This window comes from Anthonomus grandis, chromosome 7 (assembly GCF_022605725.1).
Source record: "Anthonomus grandis grandis chromosome 7, icAntGran1.3, whole genome shotgun sequence".
NCBI lineage: Eukaryota > Metazoa > Arthropoda > Insecta > Coleoptera > Curculionidae > Anthonomus > Anthonomus grandis.
The window spans coordinates 22,103,015-22,121,287 of record NC_065552.1 but is presented as its reverse complement, the minus strand read 5'-3'; the positions used below and the strand labels follow the sequence as shown (position 1 = coordinate 22,121,287).

The window sequence follows — 18,273 nt, the reverse complement described above, 5'->3', positions numbered from 1 at the left end:
TAAATTATGTTTAACAAAACATAAGCTAGGTTTTATAAAATTCAGAAATTCCGCCATTTACTTTTAAACACATGTCGCTGTGGTAAATAGTTCGGGTTGCTCTATGGATAGATTCGGGCGAGTTTGTGCTGCGTTTGTTATCCGGTCGAGTAAACATCATGTATGTAGTGGACTATACCAGTGATTTGAACGACCGCAAAGGCAATAATACAAAATATTATGGTCTGGCGATCTAGGTAATCAATTATACGGACTACCCAACAAAATCCATCGGTTTTAAAGTTTTCGTTTAAAAAATCTCTTACACGTAAACTGTAGTGCGCAGCGGCTCCATATGCTGTAAATAAAAGTTTTGTCTTACATCTGTTATAATTGTATTATCAGCATGTGTTATGTTAGCAGGGATATCGCTGACGCTTTTTCTCCGAATTTTTCTCGTATTGTTCAATCAGATCCCTCTGCGGCTACACCCTGGATTTTACTCCGGCGGTTCCTCTGACAAATGCGACTTTGTTTGTAAAGGGTATTATTGTCGAAGATATTAGGGTCGCCGTAAAAAAATTAAAACCTAAAAAATCGGTCGGGCCAGATAAGATACCACCCTATATCTTTAAAGCATGTATTGATTTTCTAATTGAGCCCTTATTAATAATATTTAACCTAATATTGGAAAAAAAATGTATCCAGATTTATGGAAAATAGCTCCTATACTTAAAAGTGGCGACAAGACTGATATTTCAAATTATAGACTTGTAGCATTAATTTGTTGTTCAAGCAAAATTTTTCAATCAAAATTATATAATAAAATTTATAATCATATATTCGGTGTTATTACTGAAAAACAGCACGGTTTTATGAATAAGAGGTCAACAGTCACAAATTTAACCACATTTTTGTAGAAGCTGAATGACGTGGTTGACTCTAACGGACAGGTAGATGTTATATACACAGATTTTTCTAAAGCGTTCGGTAGAGTCAACCCCGACATTTTGTTAAGAAAGCTAGATTGGTTTGGCTTATCGCACGTCGATCTTCTGCAGTTGCTTGCTTCATTCTTGCAATCAAGGATACAGTATGTAGTATATAGAGGGTGTACATCTCGAAGTTTTGTCGCTTCGTCAGGGGTGCTTCAGGGGTCTAACCTGCGACCATTGCTTTTTTTATGTCGTATCAACGATTTACCATTGTGCTTAAAATATTGTAATGGTGAAATATTTGCCAATGATTTTAAATTTTATAGAGCAATTAATAGTATTAAGGTTTTCGAACTCCTTCAGCATGACCTGAATAGAGTAATATACTTTGGGCAAAACAAAACAAATCATCTTTCAATGTTGAAAAGTGTATTACAGTAAATTTTACTAGAAAAAAAGTGTTAATTAATTACAATTATAAAATGGGTACTAATGTCTTAAAATGTAAAACAGAAATAAAAGATTTGGGAGCAGTTTTCGACAATAAGTTGCATTTCGATGCTCATATTAACCCAGTTGTTAATAAGGCATTTAAGATTTTAGGATTTATCTCATTGATTGTTATTTCATGTTATGAACAAACGTTAGCAAAGGGGGATTTTTACGACCGTATTGTATACAATTCATAACATTTGCATATCTAGGTATATTTTATTTGATAAAAATAAATATGTTGCCTTAACTCAGTGTTTTTAGTTTCTTTTGGTATAAACTTGTCCATCAAGAAAAGCATATCTTTGAAAGCGAACCAGCTAGATTTAAAAATGGTGTCGGTTTCTGAGCCAGTTTCAAAAGAGTTATCTTGTTTTTGTCTCTTACGTCGGAATGACGTCAATAAAGATTCCATTTTCTTTTTAAACTCCCCTGAATCACATTTCATAATTTTTCTGGATGTCGTCCGAGGCATCAGATTTTTTTACTTTATCTTTGTAATCTTGATGCACTGAATTCCATGAGACTTCCCGTTCTCAATATAAACCAATAAGTATTAAAGAAGATGAATTAGTCCATTCCATTATTACAAAAAAGAAACAAAAACAAAATAGCGACGACTCTCGACACTAACTGAGAAGTTTCTAGACTAGCGACCTCTCGCGAAAGCAAAAACATGCGTTTGCTACCATTTGTGGAGGCCTACACATTTACCGAAGGCGTTCGGTCGAAAGGCTTCGGCCACATGCATTCGCCAGATGTGTATGCGCCTTAAGACTACCGTCAATTATAAAAGGCCCAATTAAATGATCATTTAAGATTCCACACCACACTTTAATGCTAAATTTATTTTATTATGTTTTACCATTGCGTGGGAGCTTTCATAAGACCGCCGTTGTTCAATATGAAGATTATTTATAACATCACGCTTGAACTGGGCTTAACAGTGAACAAAACATACCTGCTAATTTATTTATTTTATCGAAATCTTTATAATCTATTTTATTGATCGAATTAGAGGATCGTATGCTAAACTCAAAATCACACTCCTGTAAGTGATGAACCCGTTGTAAATTAAATGAATATAAATACTTTAAAGCAGACGATTACATAACTTGATAAGAATCTATAGCCGACTAGTGCTTATGCTTGGTTTATTTTCGATGGCACTGAAAATAGCCTCTTCTAATTCAACGTCAGGTCCCGCTTCTCTTTCAGACATAATTTTCACACTTGGAATCCCAGCTTCTGCAGCAGTAGCGAAAACTTATTGAAAGGCTCTTCTATCTGGTACTTTTCTATCTGGAAAACGACGCGGGTACTCCGCGACTGCTTGAATTGATTGAATTGTGACCTTATTGCAGAAGCCATACCATGATGTAAGGATTTCGCAGGCATAACAACGTACTTAAATCTAATGTTTCTTAAAGAGAGTAACACCAACCAGCAATTATTCTGGCAGGTAAAGCACACTTCTAGTTCTTATATACATAAGCACTTGATATACGTTAGCCATATATGTAAAACGGAACACTATATATTTTAAACATTTTGATTCCCCGTATCATTTTGAGTCTTTTTTAGTCATACTATAGCTATTTTTCGATAAAAAAAATAATTTGCGTGTTTCTCGTAAAAATCTAGGAGATAACTAACTGTTTATTTCTTAGCCATTTTAAATCGTAAAAAGCATTAATTTTAATGTCACTTTAAGAGACCACTTTAGAGTTAACTTTTCATAGTTCCCACTAATTTAATCAGCATTATAAAGGGTCGTCGAAAATTAAAAATAGAGCCCCTTATATTTTATTTTTTATTCTAATAAACAGTTAAAATTCCTTTAGTTTATCTTAACATGTTTTTACACCTAAGTAGCCGCCTTTTAGAAATAAATAGTATTTTCTTGAAATTTGATAATTTTAAGTATTTTTGTTTAATGACCACCATTATTCTCTAAAGATTTATAAGATTGTTTTCTGGTAGATATATTCGTTGCTCTTCTATTTTCGCTTTCATCTACCTCTTTAAAACAGGTAATAACTCGCTGATGTAGTGATATCGCATACATCCTTTCCTATATATTACCCAACAAACAAAAATCAAAGTGTTTTAGATCTGGCGATTTTGTTGGCTAATGCCATAGCCCTATACGCTTAAACCATCTAACATCAAACATGTACAGTTCTCTTGTTACACTGTCTCCACAGTGAGGTGGGGCTCCGTCAAGTTAAAACCAATAAGTACGAATATCTTGCAATGGGAGATTTTCCAAAAAATTACTTCCAACGCTTCTTAAAATTTATTTTTTTTTGCAGAATTTAGTAGTTTATCACAATTTATAAATATACAGTGACCGCCTAAAGTTTCGCATAAATTCAATAAAAATTAAAAACATGATTTTTTGAGAAACCGCTCGGACCCGTCGATTTTTGTTTTAAGTTGCGCATTTTTATTCAGTTTTACATAAATTTTTGTATACAGGGTGGATCAAAAGAAAGATATGACGTCATCGGTTATTTTTTTAAATGGAATACTATATTTTTTATTGCATTTATGAAATATAGGCAAAATTCCAAGCAAGTTTCGTATAACACACCTTATCTCAAAACTCAAGTGTTTCAGAAATATTTACATTTAACCAACAAAAAAGCAAGTAAGCACCTCTATTTACAAATTAAGATAACATGGAGGATAAAATGTTATAAACTGTGAAAACTCTTATTAATGTATCAAGTGTTCGAACTGATCCCTATTTACTTCTTGGCAAAAAGCAAGACGGTTTATAAACTCATGTAAAACACTATCAATAATTCGGGTGATATACGTTTAATTTCATATCTAATTCTATTTTTCAAATCTTCTACGTTGTTTGGATTCTCCATATAAACTTTACTTTTCAGGTACCCCCATAGAAAATAGTCGCAGTGATTTAGGTCTGGTGACCTGGCCGGCCACTCTATTAGCCCTCTTCGTCCTATCCATCTTCCTGAGAATACTGTATCCGAGTAATTACGGACATCTCGAAAGAAATGTGGTGGTGCGCCGTCTTGCTGAAACCACAAATTATCTGTCGAGACAGCAGGGTGTTGTTCGTCTGGGTATAGGGCAGCCAAAGCAGGGATAAGATCTTCTTGAAGGAAATTTATTATCGTTGTCCTGTTAAGTTTTCTTCGAAAAAGTATGGCCCTATTAATTTATTTTTCACGATACCAGCCCAAACACTAATAGATTTACGGTACTGTGTATGAGCCTCAGTTGCCCAGTGTGGATTTGACACTGACCAGTACCGACAATTTTGCCGATTTACGACACCGTTTAAACAAAAAGTTGCTTCATCCGAAAACAAAACTCGTAACACAAACTGACGGTTATTAATACAAATGTTCATCATTTGCTCGCAAAATTGGTTTCTTCGATCAGGATGGTCCTCATTTAATTCGTGTATTAATCTAATTTTATAAGGGTGGTATTCATTCGCTTTTAAGATGCGTCTTACTGACGTTCCGGCTATATTATTATCAACTGAAATTCGTGAAGTTGTATTGTTGTTACATTGAAATTTCTTCGACGGAGAGCAGAACGTTTAATTTTATTTCTTCAGAAATTTTTGAACGACCTGATCTTGGCAAATCCCTAACATGACTTGAAGTTATGAATTTGTGCTCTATTCTACTAACTGTTGACTGAGAAATAGGATGGTTTGGGTATTTGGCATTAAACAGTTCACTTACTTCTTTTTGCGTGCGCACTCGATCCCCGTACCCTAGCATCATCAAAATTTCAATTCGTTGGGTTTCCGTTAAATTAGCCATAATTTATTCTGATAAAAACTATTAATTTTCGGACTGACAGTGACATTCGAAAATGGAGATTCGTTACAAGTGCAAGCATGGAAATAGAAACAATTGGTAGTGTTTATAACATTATTTTTATCCTCGATTTGACCTTAATTTGTAAATAGACGTACTTATTTGTTTTCTTGTTATTTAAATGTAAATATTTTGGAAATAAGGTGTGTTTTACGAAAGTTGCTTGGAATTTCGCCTGTAAACCTATATTTCATAAATGCAATAAAAATATAGCATTCTATTTAAAAAAATCACCGATGACGTCATATCATTTTAATTAATTTTCATTTACTTAATAATCTTTTAAAAGGCAAAATACATGCGTGGATTTAAATCGACCCAAAAATTATTTCTTCTATTAAAAATTCGCTCTCTGGAAAATTCTTAGAAAGTCAGCGTCTTCATCAATGTAGATCAGAATGTTTTCACCAAATTCTACTCTTCTGTGATAGTCTTGTGGCTTTAAAGCCTGAAATTTGGTGGAATTGTATGAATGCATTTTATGATTGGCTAATATTTTTTTAATTGACTAATGAGATTAATAAAAAAAGAAACCTAACTCATCCTTAGCGCTTCTAATTAAAGCTTGTCGATATGCAGTAAAATATATGCCAATACATTCACGATATTATCTTCTTCATTGGTAACTGACTTTAATTGATTTTATCAGATAATTTAGAGCCATAATTAACAAAATTATTTTGTAGCCTTACATGCTTTCGCCGATTCATTGATACATTCCTTTAAATTTTCTAGAATGCCATTATTTGATCACATTGTCCATGGAAAATAAATAACCCCATCAAAACCCCATTTGAGTTGTTAATACCTTCCATTTTAAACTTTTTAATTAAGTTCACATCATAAAACATAATGTGAATATTTTAACTTAATATGATATAAACTGTCATTTATTTAACTATTGTGACATTCTCATCGCTAACTAAGTAATTTACAAAATAAAAATGATTAAGATTATCAACTTTTATGAAACTAACAATTTATCTCTAAAACACGACTACTTAGGTACACAAATGTGTTATATAAAATTAAAGATATTTTAACTATTTTATATTTTAAAAAAAATTTCGCCATTTTAGTAAAAAAAAGATATTAATTTAATTTTCGACGACCCTGTATAATGCTGATTAAATCAGACTATAGGAATCAAGAGAGTCTCTTAAAGTGATGTTTAGAATTTGAGCATTTTAGGAACCTAAATAGCTGAGAAATAAACAATTAGTTATCCCTTGGCTTTTAACAAGAAACACACAAAACTATTTTGTTTCAAAAACAGCTAAAGATAGGTATAGATATAAGTATAAATATATAGATAATAAAAGTATAAATAAATAAGTCTCAAAATAAACCGGGGAATCAAAATATCTAAAAATATATAGCGTGTTCCATTTAAAAAATAAAAGTTGCTGCCATTTTTTTTACATAAGCGGTAACACCAGTGGCGAAGCGTACGAGTAGGCACTGTCTACCCAAAATTATCCAGTTATTTATCATTAATTTATTACGTAATTATTTCATGTAATTGTTGAATTAAAATTTAAAAAAAATAACACAGAACGTAGTGGCTCTCCTTACTATTTTTATATAGTATCTAAACGGCTATAATATCTATCTATCTATAATATCAATAAAATAAATTTCGAAGAAATTCGGGTTGAGAAAGAAAAATATTATGCTGAAACTATTGATTTACATAGAAAAAAAATCCAAAAGAACTGTGGAAAAATCTTAAGACTGTACTACCAGGAAAAAAGCAATTACTGCTACATAATATAAGATTTGTAGCCGAAATAATTACTGAAGAGGCAGATATAGCGGACAGATTTAATAAGTATTTTGTTAATAGTATTGAACATAATAATCCTAAATATACGACAGCCGTCAACATACCGCCCTTTAACAATGGAACCACAGTGACTAATAAGACACTATCCAAATTTGAAAAAATATTAATGAGTCGAATGAAAGAATTTCTTAAAAGTTTAAAAAATGTTGGAGGTCGGGACAGTGGTATTTCTAAACAGATTCTTTGTGACGTTACTTCTGCCATTGGAGATCGACTATTGGATATAATCAATTCGTCACTTGGATCAGGTGTATTCTCAGAGACGTGGAAATTGTCGACCGTAATTCCTGTTCCCAAAGTCCATAATACTAATCTTCACAATGAATTTAGACCAATAAATACAGTGCCGGTTTATGAAAAGCTATTAGAAATTTGTGGAAAAGAACAGCTACTTGAGTTCTGCGTTAGTAATAATGTCATTGTCCCAAATCAATCCGGTTTTCGCGAAGGGCACTCCTGCGAGTCTGTTGTTGGTACCTGTGATAGTTTCCTCAGAGCCGTTGACAATGGTAATTTTGTACTAGCCGTATTTTTAGATTTCAAACGAGCATTTGAAACAATTGATAGGACTATTTTATTGGAATAACTTTATAGTCTTGGAGTTAGAGGTAGTGTGTTGGACTGGTTTAGGTCATATTTATCTAATAATGTACAACGAGTTTTATTTAAGAATAGTATGTCTGAATTCATTAATGTTAAATATGGTGTGCCACAAGGAACAGTTTTGGGGCCATTATTGTTTCTACTATATATAAATGATATAGTTAGATTAGCTACCAAATGTAATATTGAGTTGTTTGCTGTTGATAATAATGCTTTATATTAAGGGAAATAACTTACAACAAATGCAAAATGAAATTAATAGTGATCTTAAAAACTTATTTAATTGGCTCTGTGTAAATAAATTATGTTTAAACATAAACAAATGTAAATTTTGTGTTTTCACAAAAAAAACTAAAATGGCACAGTTGGACATTCAGGGTTTGCATATTATGGTAAATGGGGAAAAAATCTTATACGATAAAGAAATAAAGTATTTGGGTACAATATTGGATTGTATTCTAAGTTTTTATGGGCATTTTGATTACATATTAAGAAAATTTGCTAAAAAAGTTGGATTTATTAGCCGAATAGGCAAAGAATTATCCATAAACACAAAATTGTCCCTGTATAATGCAATAGTACTACCCCATTTGCAGTTCTGCTCGACTTTATTGTCCAATTTGCCGAAATTTAAAATAAAACAATTGGAAGTAATACAAAACAGAGCTTTAAGAGTAATTTTGCGTTGTAATCATTATACCCCTATAGAAGCCATATTGACTATCCTAAATGTGTTGTCAGTTAAACAAAGAATCGCGTATAATGTTCATGTATTTGTATTTAAATCGAAACATAACATGCACCCAAAATATATCTGTGATAAAGTTAAAGTTTTGTTATATGTGATGTCCACACATATAACACCAGAAATCGTAATGATTTTATATTACTCGACAGATGCCAGACAGCCCAAATGTATAATTCGGTGTTACATAAGGGTATTATTGAATTTAACAAGTTACCAGTAAATATTAAAAACTGTGATAACATAAACCAATTCAAACGGCTCTGAATTGGTGCATGAATATTAAACACATCAGTCACATTTTGCTGAAAAAAAGGAAACCATTTCATCCACATCAGACAGATTAAAGATATCTTGCCAATTTATACTTAAAATGTCATTAAGAAAGTCCACAAAAACGAAATTGGAATAATCTCGATAGGTATGAAAGGATACGGGAGGGCGTGTTTTTTGCAACTTTAATTCGGTGTAAACCAAACAGTGATCATAAATGTCGTCCATATTGATTACTTGGACATCAGCCGACAGATCTGGATCTGAGGTAACAATAACTTCAATCAATTTAAGTGCAGTGGCAGAAAAACGAGTAAGAGTTATATGTATTTAATATTAAAATATTTCGGAGCGCCACGTTATATTTAGTTTTAAGAATTTGTAGCCACTTTTTATTATAGTCATTTTATTCTCACTTAAATGACGATAAAAACGATGAAAGTGTGCCGACGAAAAGGCCGATAGACCGGGACCAGTTCTAATCCTACTTTTTTACCCAGAATTATCTTGACATCGCGGTACACCGGCAGCATACTATGCCGCGGCGGATTTGCAAAGAGAGACCGGCCGATGCTAGTGTGCGTCGGCATCGGTCCTCAATAGCAGATCAATGCCCATGCGGCTGTAAAAAAATTATAATATTTTAATATTTAGATTATTTTAAAACAGTGGCGTAGGATTAGGTTATATCATGAATTAAATAGACATAATAATATAATATATTTAAATGAAACGTGGTTTTACGGATAACGTAAATAAATACCGTTGGCTTGGGTTGGATTATTATGATGATTAGCTATTATGAATTATATATTGAGACGTATTCAAAACACAATACCACTTACAGAAGGATTTCTTAAAAATGCGTTACTTTCGTCTGCTAAAAATATTTCTCAATCTTCAGCTGAAAGATATGGCTGCGGCACTATTTGAAAAATGGTCCTCTAATCAGCTATTACTAAACGTTTCTGCAAATTCAGTAATTGTTGTAAATAATGCATCTAACCATTCAAGAATTCTAAGTAAAATACCAAATACTACTTTTAAAAAACCAAATATCATAACTAATATAACTAATCCTATTAAAAAAGGGGTTGTTAAAGATAATTAAAGGTTATAACTTAAAAAATAAATTTGGTATTGAGCATATTGTCAAAAGTAATGGACATACTATTTTAAGATTGCCTCTATATTATTGTGTCTTTAATCCAACTAAATGATTTTTTTTTTTGAAAAACCTCAACACTTCAGCAACATTAAGTCTAATCAATGTGTCCAAAAAAATTAACAAAGAAAAAATATCAAAATTTTAAATGAATTTGTTCCTTTTATCGTGTATGTACTGTATAATTTAGTGTGTTGCAGTTCAATGTTTGAGTGCTTGGTCAACATCATGGGGAGGATTACATCCAACTTTTATCAGTTTTTCAACAGTTATTAATACGAAAAATAAAGAGCCATTAACATTTTTATGAATAATTATATATTTATCTATAAGGTGCTATCATAAAAATTAAATATTCATGAAGATAATTCACGTCCATTTAAAAAAAAAATGGCGTTATCATTTTTCTAATAATTTAAGGATATATTCCGTTCTTTTGTATATTTAAGTAGACTTATTTTATCTACATTAGTATTAATTGCAGATGAATATACAAATTTAGGTTTAGAAAAAAACGCCGTATTTTGTAGTAAAACTACTACAAATGTTTGAAGGTAATTGGAATTCCTATTTTTGACTGTAGCAAAACGCCTTCAGGAGCAAAGTCAATGAGTTCCGGAGTCCTATCGCTTTTAACGAGTTCGAATTTAGACAAAATTGCAACTATGGCGGTTTTTACTCCCATTAGACCAAATCTGTTCCCTGTAAAATAAATAAAAGCGTATAAATTGCAATATAAGTCAAAACAGTTAACTTACCAATACATATCCTTGGTCCTTCACCAAAAGGCATATAGTAGAGCATATTATCAGCATTAATCAATGATTTATCTGCAAATCTTTCGGGATCATACTTATAAGGGTCAGGGAATAATTCTTTATGATAATGCAGTCCGAAAAGAGGAACAAATATCTTAGTTCCTTTTTCAATTGTGATCTCATCGGTTAGCTTATAATCTGCATTGCATACCCTATCAATAAAGGGTAAAGTAGGATATTTCCTTAAAGCCTCTAAAAAAATATTAATAAGACTTTTCAAAATACTATTAAAATATATTACTAACCTGATAGACACATATCTAAATATTTCATATCATTAAGGGACTCATAAGTTAATCCGTTTTCATCAATATGTTTTAGAATTTCTTTTCTTAAGCGTCGCTGTATATCTGGATTAACAGTAAGTTCATATAACGTAAAACTTAATACGCTACTAACTGTTTCGAATCCAGCAGCGAAGAATTGAAAGGCTGACCCTACCATTACATCTTCAGCTAAAAATTTAGATATTTATACTTCCCAACAATAATCCCTTGGACAAAAAAAATAATTGTATAGAAATGGTCATAAAATGTTTAAGTAGTCTTTAGTGAGGACCAAAAAATGGAATATGTTGAGTACGAGTATGCCATTTGGATCTACTTCAATAAATTTTTTCATTTAATAATAAATCACAAATAATGTTTACTGTTTGTCGAAATGCTTTCCCTACTTTTTCATATCGCAATTACTGATATACGGCCGAGGTAAGAGATTAATCCACAATAACATAGCTTTTAATTAAAGGTACATTTCATATATACTCGTATATACACTATAAAAATTGGCTTTGTATTTTTTACTACAGTATTGCATCGCCCTTTTCTTTACAAATTGTAGTAAATTTTGTCTTATTTGTAGCAAGTAATCCTATGAGCATATGAAAGCAAATCCGACAGTATGATAAACTCGTTAAGTAGTAATTAATCCAATACTGAGACGTATATTTTGCTACAATGAAATTAGAAAATGTGTCAGTGATAGAGCTATTACTTTTCATATATTCAGTCTACTCTTAGTACTTGTTAAAAGTTAATTAATTATTTATAGAAAAATCTTCAAAAATAGTAATATTTTATGTTTAATCCTACAATTTTTACGAAACAGGTTGCGGGTGTAATTTAAAGTGTGTTAAAAACACATGATTTAAATTGGTCACCTATCCTTAAACCAACTTTCCACTCGCAAAATAATACCATCCATAAACTATTTACGATTTGCTTTGTTTGACTTTTTTTTTTGTTTCAAACAATCAATTTGTTTCAATCAAAATCTACAAACTGCTTAGCCAAAGCGCATTTCAACCCACGAGCAAAATCAAATGTACTAATTTATGGCGATTCTAGTGCTAGAGGTTTCTCTTCTCTTCTCTCAGGTATTCTGAGCTCGTCATACAACACCTGTGTTTATGTGTTTAGTAATGTAACAGCCCAGACCTTATGTAATTATGCATTTCCGCTAATTGTTAACTATACGAAGAATGATGTTGTTGTTGTTTTTCTTGATTTTTCTTGTACATTGCCATCTTTTTCCCAAATAAAATCCTTGCTATTAATGGGCAGGATAACTAATGTAATTGTTTGTATTAAATGCGATTTTAATAAGTGCTTAAAAAGCAGATGTTACAATACAATTCATTTTATGAATTCTTTCATCTGTAACCGTAACTTTTCTGTGAGAATAATTACTGATGTCAGACAAAATTTTAGGTACCGTCACTCTCCCAAATCTATGTGCAAACTTTTATCTTTATATGTTAAAAATACTTTTCTGTCATCCAAATTAGTATTAGCATCTTTAAGTATTAGCAATAGTGGGATAATCAGCGATACACCCTTGATCGAAGGTAGGTCTTCGGTGACGCCTCAACTAGGCCAACCTATAGACACCCTTGCTATTGGATCTTCTTTTTGAATAGAAACTCCCACCATAATCAAATTTTCCTAGCATTTCTTAATGTTCAATCTGTGCGTTCAGCAGTTAGCGAATTGGAACTATTTTTAGAATCGGTTAAGTTTCCTAGTGTTTTAATTCTTGTTGAACACTGGTTGAGGTCTGACGAGCCTATTGATATCCCTGGTTATGTACTAATTTCCAAATTTTCACGCAAGCAATATACACATGGTGGTACTCTTAATATGATAGAGAAAGCTTTTTTAACTAAATTTGTGTTTATTACTATTGACAGATTTGATCATCTATTGATTGAAAAGGTGTGCGAGTTTTCTATTTTATTTAGCAGTAAGTTAAATTTGTATATTTTACGATTGTATTGATCTCCATCTGGTAATTTAGATTTGTTTTTAGAAAAGTTGGAGATCCTCTTAAGTGAAATTTCGGTTAATGCGATGTTGATTCTGACTGGCGATCTTAATGTAAATGTTTTAGACAAATCTAATGGATCAAATCGAATGCTTTTTAATCTGTTAAACTCATTTAATTTTAAGATGCACGTAGATCAGCCAACCCGGATTTCAGCATTTTCTTCCTCACTGATAGATTACTTCTGTACGAATTTTAACCAATACGAAAATCAGTGTACAACAATCAATGCCGGTTTGTCTGACCATGAGGCAATAGTGGGATTAGTAAGGCTTAATAGTGCAGCTAATGAGAATAAGTTTGCATGCGATAGACTTTATACTAGAGCTAATTTCCGCAAATTCTACTTGCTTTGCAATATGTCAAGTTGGAATAATGTATTGACTACTGTTAACCCACTGCATAGCTTTCATCAAATAGTATTAAACAATTTTAACACTGCTTTTCCTGTTGTCAATATTAAGAAATGAAATAGAAAACCTTGGTATACTAAGGGTTTACGAGTATCTGGGAAAAATATGCGCTCTCTTTTTTACATTAGAAAATACGCTATGAACAATGCAAAATTTTTAAATTATTATAACAGATACCGCTAGATTTACAGAAACTCAATCAAAATGGCTAAGTGGACCTACTTTCAAAGGAGGATAAATAATTCCTCCAATAGAGCAAAAGAGTCTTGGAAGATTTTAAATAAGCTAAGGGGCAAAAATAATGTCTTGGTTACTCCAAGTACCTTAGATTCCAATGTCCTCAATTCCTTCTACTGTGATATTGCTAGTAACCTTGCAGCCAATCTCTCACAAAAAAATAGATCCCAGGAGCTATCTCAGCAATGTGGTAGTAGTCGAATCTTTCTTTTTTGCCCCCACAAGTGTAGAAGAGCTTAAACAGTTAATGGTTAATATTAAGAATAAGAGTTCATCAGGTTGCGATGGGCTTTCTCTTAAAATATTTTCTGCTTTACCTCTTGTTGCTTTGCAAGTCTTGGCCGAGTCAATTAACTTTTCATTTATGTATGGAGTTTTCCCAGAGTGCTTAAAAAGAGCAATGATTATTCCTCTTTACAAGGGTGGCGATCGCGACTGTCCTTCTAACTTTAGACCTATAGCGTTATTGCCTACTTTAGCCAAGATAAGGAAACGGCTCGTTAAGGTGAGGATGGTTTCATTTTTAAATAGGTTTGGCCTATTGAGTCTTCAGCAGTTTGGCTTTCGTGAGTCTGTGAGCACAAATGATACTATCTTTAGCTTTCTAGAGCACCTGTACAACCGACTGAAGGTTGACGAAGTTGTAGCAGCGGTATTCTATGACTTGTCCAAGGCATTTGACTGCGTGAGTCACAGAGTGCTGCTGATGAAACTGGAGCTCTATGGTTTCAGAGGAACTGCCCTTGAGTGGTTTCATTCCTACCTATCAAATCGTATCCAGGCTGTCAAATTTAATGGTGGTTTCTCTAAGGAACTTAATATAAATGTGGGTGTTCCGCAAGGATCAGTACTTGGTCCTTTACTTTTTCTGATTTATGTGAACGATCTGCCACAACTGCAGGTAACTGGCAAATTTACATTGTTTGCCGATGATACCACCATCCTCTGGCAGGACTCTGATGTTTCTCAAATGGAGGTCAATATACGTGCAGATTTGTTAAAAATAAAAGATTGGTGTGATGCAAATTTTTTGACATTTAATGTTTCCAAAACAAACATCCTTAATTTTAAATGTAATACAAATGATATATGTTTAAATAATGAAGCCATCACCATGCCACCGTTCAGTAAGTTTTTGGGTCTTTCCATAGACAAGTTCCTTAAATTTGAAGACCATATTGTGAATGTATGTAGAAAAGTCTCATCAGGCTGCTACGCCCTAAGGGTTATTGCCACCAGTCTTAATTTCTCCATCGCCAGATCTGCATACTTCGCGATTATCGAGTCGCACCTTCGATATGGAATTTGCTTTTGGGTTTCATGTTCAAATTCACTTTTTAGTTCAGTGTTTGTACTCCAGAAAAGGGCCATTAGCTATCTATGTGGGGCCAAGCCTCGTGACTCATGTCATCCGCTTTTTGTAAGTCATAATATTTTAACCCTGTGTTGTATCTTTATTATGGAAACAGTTTGCTTAGTTTTTAGAAAATATAAACAGCAACTCCACTTAGGAAGCCACTATAATACGCGACAAAATTATTTGTTGAGGCTACCCATTCCTCATTTTGAACTTGTCCGTAGCTCTATCATATATGGAGGTAGAAAGCTGTTTAATAAACTTCCACTAGAAATAAGACAACTTAGGACTGAAAAAAGCCTACGTACAAGGACGAAAATATTTCTTGCTAATAAAGCATACTATAGTTTAAGTGAATTTTTAATGATTAGCATTTAAGTATTTTTCAAAGTTTTATATAATTTTATTTTATTTTAAATTAGTTTCTTGTTTTTATTCCTTTAATGTACAGTCTATTGGCTTTATCTACAACTTTTTTAAAAATCTTATAGTAATAATCAATGCGTTACATTTAAGATAAGTTTTTTACTATAGCAAACAAGCGGAAAAAACTAAATATTTCTCTATTTGTACATATTATTCGATACATACATCCGATCATTCCATGATCCTATTCCATTTTAATACGGCAATGTAGCACCTCATACCACCGTCTATAGATTACAACAATTACAGTAATCTATAGACGGTGCTCATACCTTATCACGTGTCATCAAATGTGTATACATTTTCTTTACAATTTTGAATTATTTAATCACAATATCTGAAAACTTCTATAATAAAAAATTTTACTTGGAAAACTTATTTTTTATCAGAAACCTTTTTAATTGGTAGTTTTCTTTAGATGTTAATTAAATTATCGATTAAATAAGACTGATGAGATTTCTTTTCTATTCGAATCATTATTTATGAACTATTACGTAGGTATCATCATGCAAAAAAAATATAATTGTAATGTCTTTATATTCGATAATAAATATTTATTGTTTCCTCTAGCATTTGTATAAGAAAAAACTGAAAGTTATAAATACCAGTAGTGTTTCTTAATTTTTTTTATTAACGCTGAATTACAATAAAAGAAATTAGGTTATAAGAATAAAATTTAAAGGATTGAAACAAAAAAAAAATAAACAGAAACCATAAGGCCACGTTAACAAAAACCGAAAAATTAAAGAAGAAAAAATATAATAAATAGATTAGGATCCCTTATTCAAATACTTGTATTGCTTATTAAATTTCCTATTCTTATGATTGTCTATCAGCCTTTACACTTCCAGCAGCTGAACATAATTTATCTTATAGTAATTTGCATTGTTATTGATATACACAGGTTATTTTTGAAAATGAGGTTGATAAAGAAAGTCTGGAAAATATTAACATGGAATTCTTGAAAGAATTCAACATTTGGTGAATATTGGTCCTAGGGTGAAGATTTAGACATCATGCGTCAGTATGCTTTGTAATATTATTGATTTATCAGTCAGCAAAAATAATGTAGTAAGTAAGTGCAGTATTGTAGTATAAGTGTTTTAAGACTCATGCATAACACTCTGTTAGGGATAAGTAAGAAAAGATGTTTATATAGGAATCTCCAATTTTAGACCTTGAGCAATAGTTATGTTAGTCATATTAATGGAATTGTGAAAGGTAGAGACTAAAAGACTTACTCAAAGTTCTAATTCAAAAACTCGAAGTAAGTAAATAAGAAATATAATATTTTTTTATCAGGACCATATAATCCTTGACTAATTCAACTGAAAAAAAATTGATCAATGGCACAAAACTGAAATCTGGAAAATGATCTGGCAAGGAAAAGGAGTTCCTTCGAAACAAATTAGTGCAATTAGCATTCAGAAAATCATGATATTTTTTAACATGACAGTCCAGAGATTTTTTTATAGCAAATAAACAATCTCTGAATTGTGATTCTGTTAATAAATCTAGGAAGTTTTATAGCACGTACCTATTATCAGTTTGATTCATTTCGCCAGTTTATAAAAAAATAGTTGAATTTCAAGCAATTTGTAAGTTTTATATGCATTAAAATATTTTTTCTACACAGTGATGACTATGATGAGAGTGAATTTGTCTTGTGGCTCTCGAATAATAAACTGGAATAATAATGATGAATGAGAAAAATAATATCTTAAAAATAGTAAACTTTCCTCTCATAAAATGTGGCATCAAACTTTGCAATATTATTTGAAATTTTTCTACTTCAGTTCTTTTCAACAGTATCTCGTACTTTTAATATATCCGATTTCCCGATACATTGTATAAAATTTGTTACCAAATTGTAACACTTTAAATCACTATTTTAAGCATATTTAAATTATAATTTTATAGAAATTGCTTTAATAATTTATTACCGTCCCTATTTGTACTTTTTTTTATGAGGAAAATTCCTCCAACTATAGCATTTATTCTTACACTTTTTTAAGTATTCAGTTTCTATATAATATATTGTAAGCGGATTTCTTAAAAAAACATCTCCAGATCGCCAGAGAGCTGATCCAGCAAAATTGCCGAACACGGCAAGAGGCGGGAAATGCGACGCGGTACTTGTCAGTCCCCGGCCTGACGTGCTCGCGAGAATAAAATAAGTTGAATTGTCAAGTTGGCAAATTAAAAGTTGGTTTTGTGAATTTAATGACTTTTATTTAAGGGTATCAACCCCAAAATATTACTACTGTTTACATCAGAAGTGGGATAAAAGAACGGATTAATTACTGTGTACAGTTTAGTGTTAAATAAATTAAATACATTATAAAAGACAATAAAAACTAAGGTGTGGCGCGAAGTATAAAATGGCGGAAGGCAGCGAATCTGCGTCCTTTCGGCAAAATGAATGTGATAGTTCTGAGGAGGAGTCATCTGCAGGTCCTTCTGCACCCCCAAGAAAACGTATGAAGGTACAATGGCAAGAGACCTTAATTAGTTTAATGGCTGCCCAACAGCAACAACTTGCCGAGTTGGCACGTCAATCCAAGTTGGCAACGTCGACACAGCCAACGCCCAGTGTTTCGGACAGACGCACCAACACGCACGCTCCTGCCGTCATATATATATCGTCATTTCGGGTTTCAAACTTTGACTCAGATAAAAGTGCCTACCCGATTAAAGAATGGTTGGACGAGTGTACGAAGTTAAAAGAAGAACTGCATATAAGTGATTTATTAATGATCACGAAAGCCGGAGATGCCTTGCGTCATCATGGGT

The 18,273-nt window shown here is 32.1% G+C and overlaps 1 protein-coding gene across 1 annotated transcript in view; it reads right to left on the bottom strand.

Annotated features, from left to right (window-relative positions):
* Positions 1-18,273, bottom strand: part of LOC126738794 (uncharacterized) — a 111,370-nt gene that overhangs the window by 65,296 nt on the left and 27,801 nt on the right. Inside the window, exons 5-7 of the mRNA XM_050444233.1 lie at positions 10,971-11,180; positions 10,666-10,917; positions 10,447-10,609 (exon numbers count right to left, since the gene is read on the bottom strand). Coding sequence (XP_050300190.1) covers positions 10,447-10,609; positions 10,666-10,917; positions 10,971-11,180 — 625 coding nt within the window. The remainder of the gene's footprint in view (positions 1-10,446; positions 10,610-10,665; positions 10,918-10,970; positions 11,181-18,273) is intronic.